Source organism: Lithobates pipiens, unplaced genomic scaffold (genome assembly GCF_037356315.1).
Source record: "Lithobates pipiens isolate NorthernLeopardFrog02 unplaced genomic scaffold, aLitPip1_a1.2 Scaffold_25, whole genome shotgun sequence".
NCBI classification, from domain to species: Eukaryota; Metazoa; Chordata; class Amphibia; order Anura; family Ranidae; genus Lithobates; species Lithobates pipiens.
Genome location: NW_027507787.1, coordinates 197,261,667 through 197,283,735, shown reverse-complemented (window position 1 = coordinate 197,283,735; position 22,069 = coordinate 197,261,667). Strand labels below are relative to the sequence as shown.

Genomic DNA, 22,069 nt, shown 5'->3' with positions numbered 1-22,069 from the left:
CAAGAGCACGGTGACATAGAACACTACGACGAGCCGTGAAAATGAAATTCAATGCTTTCGAGCATGCGTCAAATTGTTTCCGAGCATGCGTAGGAATTTTGCATGTCGGAATTGCTACAGACGATTGGAATTTCTGATCGGAACTTTTTCCGATGGAAAAACAGAGAACCTGCTCTCAATCTTTTGCTGGCGGGAATTCTGCCAGCAAAAGTCTGACCAAAAGCTCTCATCGGTCTTTTGCTGGCCGAATTTCCGATCATGTGTGAATATGGGGCATTAGTGAGACTGTTAAGTAAATTGTTATACTTAAATGCTAAACTCTGTGCACGTTTTGCCATGCAGTAGTGCCATATGCTAACTTTACAAACATGACGGACAACTGATTTAACAGCCAAAATGTTTGCTCAAATTTAGCCTGTTCTGTAAGCACTTTTGATATTCAGTAAGGACTTGTGCATCACTTTTGAATAATGAGACTGTCACCAACCTAAGTCTACCATGTTGGCCTGGCAAGTTTAAAAAAAAAATACTATAGAAGTGAATTCCAGTCACTCTTCAGACTCATTAACCAGCCCAGGGGTATGCTTTTTCTGGATGTTTTAATGAAAACATAAACTTGGATAGGTAGTGGGTAATTGTAGGGTACTCCAGTAACCCTTAAGCCGCGTACACACGTAGCCGTCTGTCCGACGTACTTAGTCTGGCGGGCTTCCCTCCAGACTGTCCGTCGGACTTTCCGAACGGGCTACTTGCCCACACACGGCACTTTTTCAGCGGACTAATACGGCGTACTAAGTCCGTCGTACTATCCGCCCTACTTTTGAAATGAACGGACTCGCCCACACACGCAGAGGAAAGTCCGCTCATTTCGAGCGCGTCTCCAGGTAGGCGGGGCCCGCAAAGGATATGTCGCTGGCCCGCCGCCTGGTATGGACTTAAAGGGGAACCCCAACGCTGAAAAAAATCGGCGTGGGGGTCCCCCCAGGTCCACATCAGACCCTTGTCCGAGCATGCTACCCGGCCGGCCAGGAAAGGGGGGGACGAACGAGTGGCCCCCCCTCCTGAGCCATACCAGGCCGCGTACCCTCAACATGGGGGGTGCCTTGGGGAAGGGGGGGCCCGCGGTCCCCCCACCCCAAAGCACCTTGTCCCCATGTTGATGAGGACAAGGGCCTCTTCCCAACAACCCTGGCCGTTGGTTGTCGGGGTCTGCGGGCGGGGGGCTTATCGGAATCCGGGAGCCCCCTTTAATAAGGGGGCCCCGGATACCGGCCCCCCACCCTATGTGAATGAGTATGGGGTACAATGTACCCCTACCCATTCACCTGTAAAATAAAGTACAAAAAAAACACAACACACAAGATAAAATAGTTTATTGCACAGCTCCGTAGGTCTTCCGTCTCCTCTGCTATCTTCTTGTAGCTCTTTTGCTAGCGGAGGAGCCCGGCTTTCTTCCTCGCCGCCGCCCTCTTCTTCCGACTTCGGGGGTCTTGTCCCCCTCTTCGGTTCTTCTGCCGGGCCACCGCGCCTTCTTCTAGCTCTTTTACAGGCGGTGGCCCGGTCTTCTGTCGCCGCCGCCACCGCCGCCGCCTTCCATTCTTCTGTTCTTCTCTTCTTCTTCTTCTTCTTCAGATGTTGTCTCGCCGAGTCCTCCACTCACAATGACGGGGACCGGGCACGCAGCGACTTATATAGGGACAAGGGGCGGGGTCTTCGGTTGTCACATGGGTTGATGTCACATGGGTTGATGTCACATGGCGACAGTCCCAGCATCCTCCGGGACTGTGACATCGTAAGGGGGCGGGGTCACCATGTGACATCAACCCATGTGACATCAACCGAAGACCCTGCCCCTTGTCCCTATATAAGTTGCCGCGTGCCCGGTCCCCGTCATTGTGAGCGGAGGACTCGGCGAGGCAACATCTGAAGAAGAAGAAGAAGAGAAGAACAGAAGAACGGAAGGCGGCGGCGGTGGCGGCGGCGGCGACAGAAGACCGGGCCACCGCCTGTAAAAGAGCTAGAAGAAGGCGCGGTGGCCCGGCAGAAGAACCGAAGAGGGGGACAAGACCCCCGAAGTCGGAAGAAGAGGCCAGCGGCGAAGAAGAAAGCCGGGCTAGCAAAAGAGCTACAAGAAGATAGCGGAGGAGTCCGGCGAGAAGACCCCCGAAGACGGAAGACCCCCGGAGCTGTGCAATAAACTATTTTATCTTGTGTGTTGTGTTTTTTTTTTGTACTTTATTTTACAGGTGAATGGGTAGGGGTACATTGTACCCCATACTCATTCACATAGGGTGGGGGGCTGGTATCCGGGGCCCCCTTATTAAAGGGGGCTCCCAGATTCCGATAAGCCCCCCGCCCGCAGACCCCTCATCAACATGGGGACAAGGTGCTTTGGGGTGGGGGGGCGCGCGGCCCCCCCTTCCCCAAGGCACCTCCCATGTTGAGGGCATGCGGCCTGGTACGGCTCAGGAGGGGGGGCCGCTCGCTCGTCCTCCCCTTTCCTGGCCGGCCGGGTAGCGTGCTCGGACAAGGGTCTGATGTGGACCTGGGGGGACCCCCACGCCAATTTTTTTCAGCGTTGGGGTTCCCCTTTAAGTCCATACCAGGCAGCGGGGCCAGCGACGTCTTCTTTGCGGGCCCCGCCTACCTGGAGACCTGCTCGAAATGAGCGGACTTTTCTCCGGGCGGGAAAAGTCCGCTCATTTCAAAAGTACGGCGGACTGGCATACACACGGCCGGATTGTCCGCCGAAATGCGAGTCCAGCGGGAAGATTGGAGTGTAAAACTACTTTCTAAGTACGCTGTACTTTCGGGTCAAAAAAGTATGCCGGAGGCTACACACGGGGGGATTGTTTGGCGGACTTCAGTTTGCCGGACTTTTCCACCCGCTTGTTTGATCGTGTGTACGCGGCATTAGTAACAGTTTGAGAACACTTTCTCCTTTAGAACTGTGAGCCAAGTCCTTGCACAAGTAAATGATGGACTGAGCTTTGTTGTAGCAATGGAAGGAGATTATTCATCCTCTTGGAAATCAGAGCAAAGTTCTTTCGCTAAGAATCAACTGAGCTCTTCCTGACACCAGGCACAATGTCCCCTTTAAATCTGTGGACTCTAACACAGGAGGGATAGCAGCAGTATACAGTCTCTAGGATCTCTATAGGATAGGCAAGTTTAGGGTGGAGTAACTTAACTGGCCTGCACAGAGTCCTGACTTCAACCCAATAGAACACCTTTGGGATGAATTGGAGTGGAGACTGCGAACCAGGCCTTCTTGTCCAACATCAGTGCCTGACCTCACAAATGCTCTTCTGGAAAACATTCCCATAGACACACTCCTAATCTTTGTGGACAGCCTTCCCAGAAGAGTTGAAGCTGTTATAGCTGCAAAGGATGGGCCAACTCAATATTAAACCCAATGAACTAAGATTGGGGTGCCATTAAAGTTTATGTGCGTGTAAAGGCAGACGTCGCAATACTTCTGATTATATAGTGTATATAATGTATGTATTTACACTCTTTGTTATATTGCAGCCATTTGCTAAAATCATTTAAGTTCATTTTTTTCCCTCATTAATGTACACACGGCACCCCATATTGACAGAAAAACACAGAATGATTGACATTTTTGAAGATTTATTAAAAAAGAAAAACTGAAATATCACATGGTCCTAAGTATTCAGACCCTTTGCTCAGTATTTAGTAGAAGCACCTTTTGATCTAATATAGCCATGAGACTTTTTGGGATGCAACAAGTTTTTCAACCCTGGATTTGGGGATCCTCTGCCATTCCTCCTTGCAGATCCTCTCCAGTTCTGTCAGGTTGAATGGAAAATGTTGGTGGACAGCCATTTTTAGGTCTCTCCAGAGATGCTCAATTGGGTTTAAGTCAGGGCTCTGGCTGGGCCATTCAAGAACAGTCACGGAGTTGTTGTGAAGCCACTCCTTCGTTATTTTAGCTGTGTGCTTAGGGTCATTGTCTTGTTGGAAGGTAAACCTTCGGGCCCAGTCTGAGGTTCTGAGCACTCTGGAGAAGGTTTTCATCCAGGATATCCCTGTATTTGGCGCATTCATCTTTCCGTCGATTGCAACCAATCGTCCTATCCCTGCAGCTGAACAACAGCCCTAGAGCATGATGCTGCCACCACCATGCTTCACTGTTGGGATTGTATTGGGCAGGTGATGAGCAGTGCCTTGTTTTCTCCACACATACCGTTTAGATTTAAGGCCAAAAAGTTCTAGCTTGGTCTCACCAGACCAGAGAATCTTATTTCTCACCATCTTGGAGTCCTTCAGGTGTTTTTTTTTAGAAAACTCCATGTTAGCGTTCATGCGTCTTGCACTGAGGAGAGGCTTCCGTCGGGCCACTCTGCCATAAAGCACTGACTGGTGGAGGGCTGCAGTGATGGTTGACTTTCTACAACTTTCCCCCATCTCCCGACTGCATCTCTGGAGCTCAGCCACAGTGATCTTTGGGTTCTTCTTTACCTCTCTCACCAAGGCTCTTCTCCCCCGATAGCTCAGTTTGGCTGGACGGCCAGCTCTAGGAAGGATTCTGGTTGTCCCCAAACGTCTTCCATTTAAGGATTATGGAGGCCACTGTGCTCTTGGGAACCTTAAGTGCAGCAGAATTTTTTTTGTAACCTTGGCCAGATCTGTGCCTTGCCACAATTCTGCCTCTGAGCTCTTCAAGCAGTTCCTTTGACCTCATGATTCTCATTTGCTCTGACATGCACTGTGAGCTGTAAGGTCTTATATAGACAGGTGTGTGGCTTTCCTAATCAAGTCCAATCAGTATAATCAACAAAACAAAACACAGCTGGACTCAAATCAATGTGTAGAACCATCTCAAGGATGATAAGAAGAAATGGACAGCACCTGAGTTAAATATATGAGTGTCACAGCAAAGGTTCTGAATACTTAGGACCATGTGATATTTCAGTTTTTCTTTTTTAATAAATCTGCAAAAATGTCAACAATTCTGTCAATATGTGGTGCTGTGTGTATATTAATGAGGAAAAAAATTTACTTAAATTATTTTAGCAAGTGGCTGCAATATAACAAAGAGTGAAAAATTTAAGGTGGTCTGAATACTTTCCGTCCCCACTGTATATACAATTACAGGAGAGCATCATTTAACATATAGCATAGTAGCACATAATTGCAAATAATATAGAATTACATTTAGGCTACAACTTCATTATTTAGTAAAATAATACTGTGATGTCTAAAGTGCAGTAAAACATAGCAACCAATCAGAATTGAGATATCTAAAAATGATTTCTGATTGATTATCATGTTTTACTGCCCTTTTCACATTTTTTTCCTATTTGAATGAACTAGACACTCCATTTGTAGTGTGATCCACAAATCTTCATAGTGTCTCATAATTCAAAGTATGATTGACTAGTCACTCCTGACTGCATCCTTTCTGGTCAGTCATCCAAAGGCTTTAGTAACGATCAGCTAAAATAGAACACAGGAATTCTGCCAGATCTGCCAGGCTGTAATTTGAGAGAGGAACTCGTGTTGACCCAGTTGTCAAGGCCTCAGAGGGAGGTAATTTGATGGGTCAATGAGAGCAGTCAGTAGATAATTTCATAGTAAACTAATGTTTCCTATGTAGAAAGTGTACAGTCAGCCACAAAACTGGCATGTCAAGTAATATATTGCATTACATAAAACATTTTTTACCAGAAAAGCATAGTAGCCATGTATAGAAAGTTGATAAGAAATAAAGAGGCCCTGAGCTATAAAGCTGTGCCCAGAAAGAAGAGAATGAAGATAAATATTCCTAGTATTGCCTGAAGACAGATAATCTGCTCCGTCATTACTGACCTACAATGCCTAGTTCTGCACTGTGTCCCTGTGAGAAGATGGTGACCGTGGTAGAGGCAGAGCTTAGTGTCCTCATGTCAGACTGGTCCTAATGATTGGAGATCTGATGAGGGAATATTTTTAATAAGCAGCAGAAAATGTTGAGAGAAGCACAGATCTACAGAATGAATGAAGCAGAAACAGGGAGATCCTTGAACTGCAGGTGCATAGGTACAGCTTCCTTTCCACCAAGGACAGTAGTGAGCAGTAGGGGTGCAGGGATGGCCAAACGGTTCGCCTGGCGGTCGTTTCACGGCAAATTTTGGCTGTTCGCCGTCCGCCCGATCGGCGGACTATTGCTGCCATTTGCCTGGCGGACTTCCGTGTTTACTGTGTAAAAGAACTTTGACCTATGATGACACATCCATCATGGGGTACGGGACAGCCAATTGAGACATTACAGCACATGGACACTTGGACATTCCCCCTAACTTATAAATAGACCTGATCCGTCGGCCATTTTACATTCTTTCTTCTGTCACTATAGGGAGAGGTTGCTGTGTGGAGCAGGGAGAGACTTCAGTGACCCAAATCGCTAGCTATTAGGTCCACAAAAGTTCTTTTAAGGACTGGTATCATGGTATAGGTGTTAGGTGTAGTTCAGGATATAGGTTTGAGGCAGTGCTGTGCTAGTGATTGTTGCAGCAGCCTGAGTGTCTTTTGTCAGTGTAGAGAAAGGGACAGGACGCTGCGTGCTACAGGGACAGTCAGTTTAATCATTAGCTGTTACTATTAGGTCCACAAAAGTGCTATTCAAGTTATTGTTCCAGCAGCCTCTGTTTTGTCAGTTTAAATAGGGACAGGCAGGAAGCTGTGTGTGAGGCAGTGAGGGACCGTCAGTTTAATCAGTAGCTGTTACTATTAGGTCCACAAAGGTTCTTTTCAGGACTGGTATGGTAATAGGCTTGTACATGTATAATATTCTTTCTTCCAAATATAGAAAGACTGCTGCCCTACTGCTGCAGTAGTCCTTTATGAGTATAGAGACTGAGGTACAGTCTGCTAATCATTCACAACCTACTTGTTCCACAAAGGTCCTTATAAGGACTGGTAAGGTCTAGGGTACTACAGTACATAGGGTTGAGTGAGGTACAGTCTGCTATTCCTTAAGGACTGGTATAGGTTCACAATACATAGAGTTGAGGTGCACTACTGCTGACTGCTGCCCTACTGCTGCAGTAGTCCTTTATGAGTATAGGGACTGAGGTACAGTCTGCTAATCATTCACAACCTACTTGTTTATCAAAGGTCCTTAGAAGGACTGGTAAGGTCTAGGGTGCTACAGTACATAGGGTTGAGTGAGGTACAGTCTGCTATTCCTTAAGGACTGGTATAGGTCCACAATACATAGGGTTGAGGTGCACTACTGCTGACTGCTGCCCTACTGCTGCAGTAGTCCTTTATGAGTATAGGGACTGAGGTACAGTCTGCTAATCATTCACAACCTACTTGTTCCACAAAGGTCCTTATAAGGACTGGTAAGGTCTAGGGTACTACAGTACATAGGGTTGAGTGAGGTACAGTCTGCTATTCCTTAAGGACTGGTATAGGTCCACAATACATAGGGTTGAGGTGCACTACTGCTGACTGCTGCCCTACTGCTGCAGTAGTCCTTTATCAGTATAGGAACTGAGGTACAGTCTGCTAATCATTCACAACCTACTTGTTCCACAAAGGTCATAATAAGGACTGGTAAGGTCTAGGGTACTACAGTACATAGGGTTGAGTGAGGTACAGTCTGCTATTCCTTAAGGACTGGTATAGGTCCACAATACATAGGGTTGAGGTGCACTACTGCTGCCCTTCTGCTGCAGTAGTTCTTTATCAGTATAGGGACTGAGAGTTTTGTCACAGGGTCATTTAAAAAATGACAGGCAGAGGAAGAGGCAGGCCCTTCCGCAGGGGTGGTAGGGGTAGGGCAGGAGCAACAGGCTTGAGCCAAAGTGGGAAGTTGCAGAAGTTGCGTTCAATTACTTTAAAGGACGCACCAGACTTGGTTGAGTGGCTCACTCAGCCTTACTCTTCTGCACCCTCCTCATCCTCTCGATCTGTACCCTCTTCTTCACTCTCTGCTATGTGCACCCCCAAAGACACTACCACCAACAACACCACCACCACCACCACCACATACCTTCCGCTTGAGTCACAGGAATTATTTTCCGATCCATATCAAGACATTTCTGATGCGCAGCCACTCATGGTATTGGATCAGGAAGAGGAGGTAGCAACAACCGCCACTCAGCAGTCTGACGACAGTACCCAGATCAGCCCAAGAAGGAGGTTGGTCCCCGCTGTTGCTGCCTACTCCGAGATTTCTACTTATAGCAGTGGGGAAGGTGACGTCGATGATGACGTGTCTAGTGATGTCACGTGGGTGCCCACAAGAGAGGAAGAGGAGGGGAGTTCAGAGGGAGATATGGACCAGCAGATAGGGAGGAGAAGCAGGAATAACTTACATTGCACAGGAGAGACAAAGCAGGCTGCAAATGTATCAGGAGCGAGTCATCGACCATGTACGGTCACATCTGGTGCTCCCAGGACACCGGCACATGGCTCCGCAGTGTGGGCTTTTTTTAACGTGTCCGCTGCTGACAATAGTGTTGCCATCTGCAATCTTTGCAGTCAACGCATTAGTCGCGGTAAGCCCAACACTCACCTAGGGACGACCGCCTTAAGAAGGCACATGAGCAGCCATCACCGAGCCCAGTGGGAGCAACGGAACACACAAAGCCACACTCCAGGCTCTCACCGTCCAGCCTCACCTTCTACTTATCCTTCTCCTCTCTCCTCACAATTGTCCTCCACTCCACCTTCCATCACGCCAAGCTCACGTTTTTCTGCAAAAAGGCAGGCTTCCGTGGGCCTAATGTTCGAGCGTAAAAAAATGATGACGCCAGATAACCCTCTTGCCCAACGGTTGACGGCTGGCTTGTCAGAACTCATAGCCCGCCAACTACTGCCATATAAACTGGTGGACTCGGAGGCCTTTTGCAAATTTGTGGCCATTGGAACACCACAATGGAAGGTCCCAGGAAGGAAGTATTTCTCACAGAAGGGCATCCCAGAGCTATATGGCCATGTTCAGCGGCAAGTGAATGTATCTCTGGCACAAAGTGTCGGTGCCAAAATACATCTGACCACAGACACGTGGTCTAGCAAACACGGGCAGGGAAGGTATATCACTTTTACTGCCCACTGGGTGAACCTTCTGACGGCCGTGGCACCCGTGTAGATTTGGTTTTACCGCCACGGATTGCATGCAGTCCTGGCTCTTCTTCTCCTCCTCCTCCTACTCCATCCTCCTCCCTCTCCTCCTCGGCTGACTCCTCCTTTTCCGCTGCTAGCGTCTCTTCCGCTGCGCCACCCAAGTTCCCCAGAACCTATTCGACATGCCAGGTGAGACGTTGCCATGCCGTGCTGCGTCTGTTGTGCCTGGAAGCCAAGAGCCACACTGGCCCGGCACTCCTTTCAGCTTTGCGTTCACAGGCAGATCAGTGGCTAACACCGCTCAATTTGACAGTTGGTAAAGTGGTGTGTGACAACGGTGCCAATCTGCTTAGCGCATTGAAACAGGGCAAAATTACGCACGTGCCATGCATGGCACACGTCTTAAACTTGGTCGTGCAGCGATTCGCTGTCAAATACCCTGGGGTCCAGGGCATCTTGCGGCAGGCAAGGAAAATCTCGGCCCATTTCAGAAGATCTTACACGGCCATGGCTCTCCTTGCTGACATTCAGCGGCAACACAATCTGCCGGTCAGACATCTTATTTGCGATTGCCAGATGCGATGGAACTTAACCTTCTATATGCTTGATAGGCTGCTCCAGCAGAAATGTGCAGTTAACGTCTACCTGTATGAACTCTGTGGCAGAACAGGTTCTGGGGAGCTGGGGGTTTTTTCACCGCGCCAGTGGCTGCTCATGCGTGACGCATGCAGGCTTCTGCGGCCATTTGAGGAAATCACCAAACTGGTCAGTCGCAGCCATGGCGCCATCAGTGACATGGTACCTTATGCCTTCTTTATGGAGTGTGCATTGCGTCATGTCATTGATCAAGCTGTGGAGGAGCAGGAGCGGCAAGATGAGGAAGTCGCAACGCTGGATGAATTCCCAGGGGGGCTACTCTATCTGAGACAAGTGAACAACAGGAGTCTGAAAAGGAGTCAGAGGAGGATGGTGCCGGGGCGGATGAGGAGGAGCAAGAAGAGCATGTTTTAAACCTTTCTGGGATCCCTGTTGTTGTGCGTGGATGGGGAGAGGAGAATGAAGAGGACGACATTATCCTGGATGATGAGCAGGAGCCAGGCCACCACACCGCTTCCAGTTTAGTGCAAATGGGGGCCTTCATGCTCCAGTGTTTTAATAGTAACCCCCGTATAAAAAGCATAAGGGTCAAGGACCAGTACTGGGCAGCAACGTACTTAGACCCCGGGTACAAACACAAAATGGCAGAAATGTTACCGCCGTCACAGAGGTCTGTCAGAATGGAGCACTTCCAGGCCTTGCTTCGAGAAATACTGCATTCTGCTTTTGCGTGCGCTGGCAGAGGAGCAATTCCCACTCCCAGAGAAGGAGTTGCTGGGTACCAATCCAACAGCGCCTGCAAGAAGAGGCCGGTTTGAAGATGTGTTGGTGACTTCGGATATGAGGTCATTCTTTCAGCCGACCCATCGACAGGTGTCATCCGGATCCAGCATCAGGGAACGCCTAGACCGTCAGGTGTCCGACTACATCGGGTTAACGGCCGATGTGGACGCTCTGAGGAGTGATGAACCCCTGGACTACTGGGTGGGCAGGCTTGACCTCTGGCCAGAGCTTGCCCAATTTGCAATCGAACTGTTGGCTTGCCCCACGTCCAGTGTCCTGTCCGAAAGGACGTTCAGCGCAGCAGGGGGGATCGTGACCGATAAGCGTACTCGCCTAGCTCACGACAGTATTAACTACCTCACATTTCTAAAAATTAATGAGGCATGGATCTCGGAGGAATTCAACACATGTGACCAGTAGACCATATATATGTCTATAAACAATTTTTTTAATGGAGCACATAGACCTTCTTTCTTCATTTGGCTCACTTCCTTGTCCAAAAAAAGCACACCGTACTATATGCCCATACCCTCCTGTTTGAAGAGGTTGAGTGGTGTCATATTTCTACTGGGGCTGCTTATTATGATGGGCTCCCACCATCCCTGTGCTGTGCTGACTTCCTCCTGGGGCTGCTTATTATGAGGGGCTCCCAACATCCCTGTGCTGTGCTGAATTCCTCCTGGGGCTGTACCTCTGCTGTGCATATTGTGAGGGGCTCCCACCATCCCTGTGCTATGCTCATTATGAGGGGCTCCCACCATCCCTTTGCTGTGCTGACTTCCTCCTGGGGCTGCTTATTATGAGGGGCTCCCACCATCCCTGTGCTATGCTGACATCCTCCTGCGGCTGCTTATTATGAGGGGCTCCCAACATCCCTGTGCTGTGCTGACTTCCTCCTGGGGCTGCTTATTATGAGGGGCTCCCACCATCCCTGTGCTATGCTGACATCCTCCTGGGGCTGCTTATTATGAGGGGCTCCCACCATCCCTGTGCTGTGCTGACTTCCTCCTGGGGCTGCTTATTATGAGGGGCTCCCACCATCCCTGTGCTATGCTGACATCCTCCTGGGGCTGCTTATTATGAGGGGCTTCCACCATCCCTGTGCTTTGCTGACTTCCTCCTGGGGCTGTACCTCTGCTGTGCATATTATGAGGGGCTTCCACAATCCCTGTGCTATGCTCATTATGAGGGGCTCCAACTATTCCTGTGCTATGCTCATTATGAGGGGCTCCCACCATCCCTGTGCTATGCTGACTTCCTCCTGGGGCTGCTTACGGTGCAGGTGTCAGTGCTGTATATCACGGTGCTGGTGTCAGTGCTGTATATCACGGTGCTGGTGTGAGTGCTTTATGTCACGCTGCTGATGTCAGTGCTCTCTATCATGGTGCTGGTGTCAGATCACTCTATCATGGTGCAGGTGTCATTGCTGTATGTCACGCTGCTGATGTCAGTGCTCTCTATCACGGTGCTGCTGTCAGTGCTGTATATCACGGTGCTGGTGTCAGTGCTTTATGTCACGCTGCTGATGTCAGTGCTCTCTATCACGGTGCTGGTGTCAGATCACTCTATCACGGTGCAGGTGTCATTGCTGTATGTCACGCTGCTGATGTCAGTGCTCTCTATCACGGTGCTGCTGTCAGTGCTGTATATCACAGTGCTGGTGTCAGTGCTTTATGTCACGCTGCTGATGTCAGTGCTCTCTATCACGGTGCTGGTGTCAGATCACTATCACGGTGCAGGTGTCATTGCTGTATGTCACGCTGCTGATGTCAGTGCTCTCTATCACGGTGCTGCTGTCAGTGCTGTATATCACGGTGCTGGTGTTAGTGCTTTATGTCATGCTGCTGATGTCAGTGCTCTCTATCACGGTGCTGGTGTCAGATCACTCTATCACGGTGCAGGTGTCATTGCTGTATGTCACGCTGCTGGTGTCAGTGCTGTATATCACGGTGCTGGTGTCAGTGCTTTATGTCACGCTGCTGATGTCACTGCTCTCTATCACGGTGCTGGTGTCAGATCACTCTATCACGGTGCAGGTGTCATTGCTGTATGTCACACTGCTGGTGATCATCTCACGCACCCTCTTCTTTGCCTACCCTGACCTTCCCTCTCCTCCATTGCCTTCATGCGCTCCACAGTCCTGAATTGTCACCACATTTTCACATATAAAAAAAGAATGCTTGTAGTTGTCGATCCCAGATTCACCTCATACATGTGTTATATCATTGGCCATGTGGTGGGACTATGTGTGCACAGCTAGTAATTATTTTATGGCTGCAAATTTGACCTGTAGGTTTGCAAAGTTCGCCTCCCATTGAAGTCAATGGGGCCCGTCGCGAACGTTACGGTTCGCGAACTATCGGCCGCGTTCGTGAAACGTCCTGTCGGAAGTTCGTCCATCACTAGTGAGCAGCACAGTAGCAATATCACCAAATCTTGCGCCAAATCTCATTGAACTAGCAGTCAGATGTAGCCATGCCTTAAAGCCTTTTTTTAGTTTTGGATATGGTGAAGAGGGATTAGAACACTGTCCAGTTTTTATTATGGAGATGCATCCTCTCTATTTGTCCTATTTACCATTAGCGCCAAGGGTGAAAGTGAAAGAAAATCCCACATTTTGGTTTGTCCAGAATATTATTATTATTATACAAGATTTATATAGCTCCAACAGTTTACAGTATAAAGAGAGACAATACAGCGACAATTCAATTCAATACAAGAGGGTTAGGAGGGCCCTTCTCCTGCGAGCTTACAATCTAATAGGGAGGGGCTGGTGGAACAAAAGGTAATAACTGTGTGGGATGACCTGATGGAAGAAATAGAAGATTTGGTTATTAGTTGAATGCAGGATAAGCTTCCCTGAAGAGATGAGTCTTCAGGGATTGGCTAAAAGTGGACAGAGTAGGGGATAGCTGGACAGATTGGGGTAGTGAGTTCCAGAGGATAGAGGCTCTGGAGAAGTCCTGGAGATGAGCAATGGGAGGAGGAGACAAGGGAGCTAGAGAACATGAGGTCTTGGGAAGAGTGGAGAGGACGGTTTGGATGATATTTGAAACTAAGATTGGTGATGTAGTTCCGGCCAGACTTGTAAATGGCTTTGTATTTTATTGTTAGTGTTTTGAATTTTATGCGTTAGGCAATGGGAAGCCAGTGGAGGGATTGGCAGAGAGGGGTGACGGGAACTGAACGGTTGGTAAGTTGGATGAGTCAGGCAGCAGCATTCATGATAGACTGAAAGAGGGGATAGCCTGTGGAGAGGTAGGCCAGTGAGGAGGGAATTATAGTAGTCAAGGTGAGAGATAACAATGGAGTAAATAAGTTGCTTAGTGGTTTCAACGGTTAAAAAGGGGCATATTTTGGAGATGTTATGGTGGTGAAGTCTGTAAGATTTGGACAGCGATTGGATTTGGGGCTGAAAGGACAGGTCATAGTCCAGGATTACTAGTACCCTGGCATGAGGGGAGGGACTGATGGTTGTATTATTGATCTTGATGGGGAATTCAGGGGAGGGGAGAGAGGAGGAGAGAAATAGAGGGGACATCCTTCAATGAAGACATTAGTTCTGGTGACCCTGGTGACAACCAGGTATTTATTCACTTTGGAGGGATTTTCTCTCACTTTCTGTTTTGACTGTGGGACAGGAAGTGAAGCGAAATCTTATCCAAATGGGACATAGATGATCTCATACTACAGATGTACAGCAATAAAGCTCAAAGCACAGGCATTAGGAGAAATTCAAGACAAAGGGTTGACTTTTTAGGTTACTGCTTAGGCACAATGAACACTTATTTATTTTTGCCACTTAAATATTCCCTATAAAAAAGCAAAGCTTCACTTTTTAAGTTGAACTCCACTTTTAGTATTAGAATGTTATATTAGAAACTTGCTCTTAAATATATTGAGTAAGCCTATTGTTATTGCCTATATTTTTACTTTTGTGAAAAAATTAGTTGTAACAGAATTGTTTGTGATAGGGTATATTCTTGAAAAAGCGACAGAATTCAATCAGTATTTATTTCCACTGCTGGTACAGAACCTATTGCCATTTGCCTCTGTAGAAGACACCTGTTCCTTCTCCTGCTGCCTAATGCAGCAAAGTGCTGACCAAGACAATGTTGTGGTGTTGATATCTGGGATGTAGGTAGAGATCCTTCGCTTGTGCTGAGTTCACCATTAAACCCCTTAAGTTCACGTGATTTATTTATATATCATGGTTTTTGTTTCCTCTTTCATTATGTTTCCATATTTCTGAATATTCAGGGATCTTTAATACTTTGTGTAAAAGCTGAAAATATTACCGTATGTTTTATTATTATTACCAGTACGATTTTGATTCTAACCAATGACAATATTCTGTTTAAAAATGCAGTTACTACAGGTAATGATACTGTTTGGCTATGGATCTGACATATTAGGAATCATGCTGAACCGGTATCTCATGTTTTGGGTCCGAGTTAATTACATTTGGCCTGCCTCATCTGCAAACCTGCACATTTAGGCAGTTTTATTTTATATTGTGACTATGGATGGATCATTTATAAGTTTATACTAAGATCTGACATATTTTTTTTGACAGACAGCAATCAAGAAAAATAATCCTCGCAAATACCTGCGGAGCGTAGGGGATGGAGAGGTGGTGGAGTTTGATGTCGTTGCTGGGGAAAAGGTAAGAATTTCTGCAATTTCACCATCAAATTCACAACCCCTACATTTTTCTTTTTGTAAAGACTAAACTCGCTTTATACACTATTCATAATGCACAGTAGATGTGTTACAAACACACAAAAATGAAAAGTGTGCATATGTGTTTGACCATCATCCAAGAACTGCATCTGGTGGGAACTAGCACTTAATATACCGGTATATAAAAACATCTTGTCATTTGAAAATTCACTAAGCTGTAGATTATAGGTGTGAACTAGCAATAAATTGTATTTTTACTTATTTATTTATATAGTGCCAACAATTTATGCAGCGTTTACATACACATTGCACATTTACATCAGTCCCTGCCCTCAAGGAGCTTACAATCTAAGGTTCCTAAATCATATTCATACATACTTATACATATTAGGGCAAATTTAGACAGGGGCCAGTTAACCTACCAGCATGTCTTTGGATTGCGGAAGGAAACCAGAGAACTTTGAAATGAATTTTCATGCAGCAATACGCCTCCATTTTACAGCAGGAATACAGACAGATATGAATGAGCCCTGAAAATTCTCAGTGCTCCCCTGTAACTAAGGGAGATTTTATCAATTTTAACAATGCATTTCAGAACAGGGCCAATGTAATTATGGGGCTTATTTTTTAAATGATCAAAACTTGATTCATACATTATTTGCTGCTCAAAAGTAGAACTGCACCAAAACATGCTCTTCGTCACTTCTCTACTTTGTTCAAACATGAAAGACATGAAGCAGAAGTTACAATGCACTCCCTAGTGTTTTATCACCTAGCAAGAAATAGATCCTAACAATACAAAAATATGCACACATAACAACCCACTACCATTAAATAAGACAGATGTTTGATCAAAATATCATGGATCAGGGTACCCCCTACATTCAGACCATGCATACTGCCAAATTTTAAATAGTTTATTTTGAGATTGAAATAAAGGTCCACATTTTATCCATATGTGTAGACCTTTGATTCAAGTCCCCAATAAAAAATGTAATTTTAACAGGCAGATCTGACTTTTTTTTAATGGTGTTGGGTTGTTATGTGTGTACATTTTCATATTATTTGGATCTGGTTTTTGTATTTTAAAAAGTCATAAACCCTCCACAGTGCAAAAAACCTCTATTGAATGTCTTTCATGTTTGAGCAATAAATGCATTGAAGTTTGTCCCACTCAGATATTAGGTTATCTAAGGAGAAGTGGTGGTATACGTTTATTTTTTGGTCAAACCCGTACTTTGCTTTCACTAGGCATTTACAGTGTCAACTCCTACCTTTCTTGTGCCACCCTGCTGCTCTTATCTGCTGCTAGAGTTCTTTAAAGTTCTGAATAAGTGTAAAGTTTAGTTAAGTTGAATCTTCCACTGTTCCCACATGCCCTTGACTGGTGACAGGCAACTTGCATTTTGGGAAGCAGGAAGAATATCACATGTTCCTTCACACAAAGAAGTATGTGGTGGATTTCCAGGCTCCAGAGGCAGAATAGGGAAGTAATAAAAACCTTCCAGTACCTCCATCAAAGCAAACATGGTATTTGCCTAAAATTATCAACGTGTAGATTTGGTTTCATTTTAGATGCTTTTTTTTCATTAAAATTTGTCTCACATCTTTGTATGTCTTGATCAATCAGGATTGCATAGTCTTTTCTTAGGCTGGATTCACATCTATGCAGTTTTAGTGCTTTTTGTATTTTGCAGATTTGCACTGCCATTTAACATGGTTTCCTATGGAACACGTTCTGTAGAGCAAATCTTCAAAATGCAAAAAGCACAAAAAATGCATAGGTGTGATTCCAGCCTTATAGGCAATCCTGAAAAAAGTAAGCATCATTGATTAGGGAATGCAAATCCAACAACTGCAGTTACATTACAAATGTAGTAGAGAATGATACTATATTTCCTTGAAATAAAACAGCATTTTAAAACGTATACACTAGATGACAACTGACTTATTCTTTTACTTCTAAGTCTAAACCTTATAATATTTTAGGGTGCCGAGGCAGCTAATGTAACAGGCCCGAAAGGAGCTCCCGTCCAAGGAAGTCGATATGCTGCTGACAGGCGCAGATACCGCCGTGGGTACTATGGACGCAGAAGGGGACCTCCAAGAGAGGTATGTAATAAATTATGTATGTCATTTTTAGTATATTATATAAAGCACAAAAAACTGGCTTTCACAAGTTCTTTTTCCAAAATGTAATGAAGCTCAGAAAAAATCATGCTTTTGGCTTTTAATGAATATTCGGTACAGTTCCAGGATTGTCAGGTTTTTACTGTTTTTTGGGACTCTGTAAGCCCTTGTACACACGGTCAAAGATTCCGACAACCAAATCCGTCAGAGTAATTCCGACGGATTAATTCCGGAAGAGGTCCGGAAGTGATGTTGCATACACACGGTCGGACTAAATTGTCGGAAAATCCGATTGTACATAACGTGATGACCTTATTTCGTTACGACGGGACTACGTTCAGGCTAGTAGCCAATAGCTTTGGTCTAGGAATTTGATCTGAGCATGCATGGCACTTTGTCCGTCGGAGTAGGCTACACATGATCGGAGTATGTCCGATAGGAGCATTTTGTCGGAAAATTTTACCGGCAAGTTGGAAAACTTGGTCCGTCGGATATTCCGACGGAAACAGTCCGATGCACACCACACACAGTCGGAATATCCAACAAAACGGTCCGATGGACACATTCCGTCGGAATCTCCGACCGTGTGTACAAGGGCTTAGAGAGCATTTCCCTCACTTGCTTCCTGTCCTGTTGGAAGCATTTTACTAGATAGGAAATAAACATACTTTTCATTAGCAGGTTAGGAAATGCTAAATCCCCTCTAAGATGGTTATTTCTTTTTGTTCCCTTGTTGCAGATTTACCCTTATTTTCTGTCTTGTTAAACCCTTGTAAGCAGAACAGTAAGTGAGACGAGATCACTTTAACAGAGTCCCATAAAGCAGTAAAGACCCAAAAGAAGTTCGAATTCTTCCCAATTCTTTAGAAACATAGGAAAAAAGGTTTCGGCTTGACATTCAGTCAGTTCTATAAAAAGCATATTATATAATTTGCAAAATGATAGTAAAAATAATGGGAATGAAAAAAAAGACTTATGGTACTTCTATTTGTGGTTATACCTTCTTATAATAAAATCTGCCAGTTAGATATATGATGAATAAATTAGTATTCGGGAACACATACATTATTTCTGTAAATAATTCTGCTGACTCTTCTAGCACACTTTTATGTCTACCAAAAGTTAAGTGAGCGTCAGAGCTTCCTGGAAATGAACGGGTAGATGAAGAATAAAGTGGAGCAGCTGCTGTTGTTGAAAGTCTAAATTTGTCTCCTGAGCTTCATACTGTGTGAAGGAGAAAAACAGATGCTTAGGATTATAAGAGAAAAAGGAGTATGAGATCCCAGTCAAGTGAATCACTCAGATTACAAGCACATGTGTCTGTAAGTGTCATGTCCACAATGACTTGTCATATTCTAAAGGCTGCTGATGAGGCCACTGAATATAATATCCATATTAAGGAATAGGTGTCCATAAAATGGCTAGCTGTGTGTAGCCAAATATAAAATGGGATTTCTTAGCAAGGCAAAGAGGAATGTGCAAACAACAGTAACTGACACATAACGTGCTTTGGGGATGCCTAAAACCTGCACGTGAAGTGACTCATCTGTAGGATTTGCTACTGCATAAGTAACATTCATAATAAAAAAAAAATCTATTTGCCGGACGAAAAATCGAATTTCCCTGCCAGTTTGATTAATGGATATCTAGGGGCCACACTTGTTCTAAAGGGTCTTCCAGATTCTGATAAGTCCCCCCTGAAGACCCCTACACCACTTTTGGAAGACAGGATGTGGGGATGTTGTCCTCTCAATATGGGGACATGAAGCCTTGCAAGGGAGGCTTTCCCTCCCAAATTTTGAAGACATATGGCCTGGTATGGGGGTCTTTTATGGATGTTTAAGGGGAATCCATGCCATTTAAAAAAAAAATTAAATGGTGTGAAAGTCCTTTAACTGAAAAAAAATTACCCTTCCCTTGCAAAGTGTTTTGTCCTCATATAGAGAGGACAAGGACCTCATCCACCCACCCTGTCCTCCAAAATGGACATGGGGTTCTGTGAGGAAGGAATTTATTGGAATCTAAAAGCCCCCTTTAGAACAAAGGGGCTACTCATATATCTGCTACCTCACATGAAAAAAAATATGGGATACATACTGTATTACTCCCTGTTAATAAGTAGAAAAAAAATGAATAATGTCCTATGATGTGAATCACCTTGTCCAATGATATAGATATACGTCGATCATGTCAATCAACCCATTGACCAACAATGCTCCTATCACAAATGACAGATCATATTTGGTCATTGACATCACCCCAGATTCCGGCACGATGGCTTACAAACAGAAGTTGGCGGGGAATATGTCATGTCATTTAGCCATGGTAGTACTGCCACTGCTAAATGGCAGACATTAAAGTGGTTCTGCACCTTTAAAAAAAATATTAAAAGCCAGCAGCTATAAATATTGCAGCTGCTGACTTTTAATAAAATTGACACTTACCTGTCCCAGGGTCCAGCGATGTCGGCGGCAGATGAAGAGCAATCGCTCGTCTCTCTGCTGCCCCCGCCGCCATCCTCTGTCAGGGAATCGGGAAGTGAAGCATTGCGGCTTCACTGCCCGGTTCCCTACTGCACATGCGCGACTCACGCTGCGCGTCTCTGCTGGTCCCCGCTGTGTCCTGGGAACTGTGTGTTTCCCAGAACACAACGGGGGGCGGGGCATCTGTGGCGGTCTGCGGCGGTCTTGTCCTGGAAGTGGGTGCAGATACCTGGATTATCCAGGCAACTGAACCCCCATCCCCGCTAAAAGGTGCCGATTGTGGCACTGGAGGGGGGGAGGGATCAGATGAGCGGAACTTCCACTTCAGGCCGGAGGACCGCTTTAATATAGAAGATGTATACAGGAAATCTAGTATACATTTGTTTATAAACATCACCAGGAAGTTTAGGCAGGTGAACTGGCAAAATATGGCCATTTTGTTCTCCCATTCACCGAACTACAAACAAGTTGGGTTTGTTAGATCATCCCTATCTACAATAGATACACTAAAAAAATATTTGCTGGTAACAAAATTTTGAAATTTAGTGGTTGTGTGGCAACATAAGACAATTCTTTCTAAAAGAGAAACTGTAACAACTGAGCTTACAAAATAATATTTTATGTAAATTTATTATAACTGTATTGACTTACCTGTGACATATTTATATCTGTCCTGTTAATGATCTTTATTTACAGAAAGCCAGAACCTTGGCTTTAAGATTCATAGGTGAGAGGTTATATAAGGTCTGACTATTGATTCCCAGTCAGCTGCCTGACCTCATGTTAATAACTGTGTTAACAACATATTAGGCAGCTGAAAGTGTGGAAACTGTTAGCCCTTGTACACACGGTTGGAAAATCCGATGGAAAATGTCCGATCGGACCGTGTTGTCGGATAATCCGACCGTGTGTGGGTTCCATCGGACTTTTTCCGTCGGAATGTCCGACCAACAAAGTTTGAGAGCTGGATATAAAATTTTCCGACAACATGATCCGATGCGCGCCAATTCCGATCATGTGTAGTTTAGTCCGACAGACAAAGTGCCACGCATGCTCAGAATAAATTCTGAGATGGAAGCGCTCGGTCAGGTAAAACTACCGTTCGTAATCGATATAGCACATCACGCTGTAATGTTAAAAATTGTTTTATGCAGCGCATTCTCTTTTTCTTTATAATGCTACAAGAATGAAGTTGTTTTGCTGCTCATATTTACACTCACGTCTCCCAAACTTATTTCTTTATTCTTTTTCCTCATTACATGAATACAATATTTTAATTGGTCAGATCTCCCCAATAATTTTTTTTGTTTTGTTTTAATTTTGTGGTTGTTTTTTTTTAATCATGATCTCCTTTTTTGACATTTTGCTCATCTTCGTAATTTTTTTGGTGTGTTTTGTGTGTCAACTTACCACAACACCATTATTATCTTTTTATTTGTTTTAATTTAGAGGAGGTTGTTTGGTGTTGGTGCCCCTTGTTATTAATTTTACTTTGTATTTTTGAAATGTACCTGCCTACTCACAAATAAACTGTCCTTTTTGAAGTAAAACACATAGGCAAGTATTCCTTGAACAAAAAAAAACCTTTATTTAGGTGTCATAAACAAATAAAGAGGGAGGCAGCGCTGGAGAAACTGGAGAAATTAGCGAAGCCTTTGGCCCCCAGGGCACACATCAACTATTTAAATGCAAAAATTGTTGGCCTGAGGAGTACATATCTGAGGGAGAACAGTCTGGTCCTGAAGTCCAAGAAACCCGGAACAGCAGCAGATGACATCTATGTTCTCAGGCTGTGGTCATACAAGAGCCTGCATCTTCTGTCAGACCAGACTGAACCCACTCTCTGGTCTTCCTTCCAAGCTTCCTTCCAGACTGTGGCTGTGGTACTGGAGGTGTGGCAGAAGAAGGAGGAGGAGGAGGAGGAGGAGCATGGTCCAAATCACAAAAGTGTGTTGTTTGTGTGATTTGGCCCTTCAACCCCTTATTGAGTGTTTGGATAATTAGCTCCTCACACATGAGGTGTTGCCCCTCCTCCATTTGCTGGAGTTTGCAGGCAGCCAAGGCGGCAAAGGCCTCTTGATATGTGGGGGTGGCTTTGAGGGCCGCTGAAGCCTCCCCAATTAGCTTGAGAGCCGACTCCTCCACATTCCCTCCCTTTCTGGCCCTTTTGGGTGGAAGGCGGAGGGAAGGGACCTGTGATTGAGTCAGGCTCCTAGGCCTGCCCACCTCTTGGCTGCCACTTACCCCTGCCTCCTCCTGGCTGCCACGTTCCACAGCCACCTCCTGGCTGCTGCATTCCACACCCTCCTCCT

At 45.4% G+C, this 22,069-nt stretch overlaps 1 protein-coding gene across 2 annotated transcripts in view; it reads left to right on the top strand.

Annotated features, from left to right (window-relative positions):
- YBX3 (Y-box binding protein 3) overlaps nt 1–22,069 on the top strand; it is a 44,792-nt gene that overhangs the window by 5,300 nt on the left and 17,423 nt on the right. For both annotated transcript variants that reach the window (XM_077455395.1, XM_077455394.1), the window contains exons 4-5: nt 15,038–15,127; nt 17,134–17,256. In XM_077455395.1, coding sequence (XP_077311521.1) covers nt 15,038–15,127; nt 17,134–17,256 — 213 coding nt within the window. The remainder of the gene's footprint in view (nt 1–15,037; nt 15,128–17,133; nt 17,257–22,069) is intronic.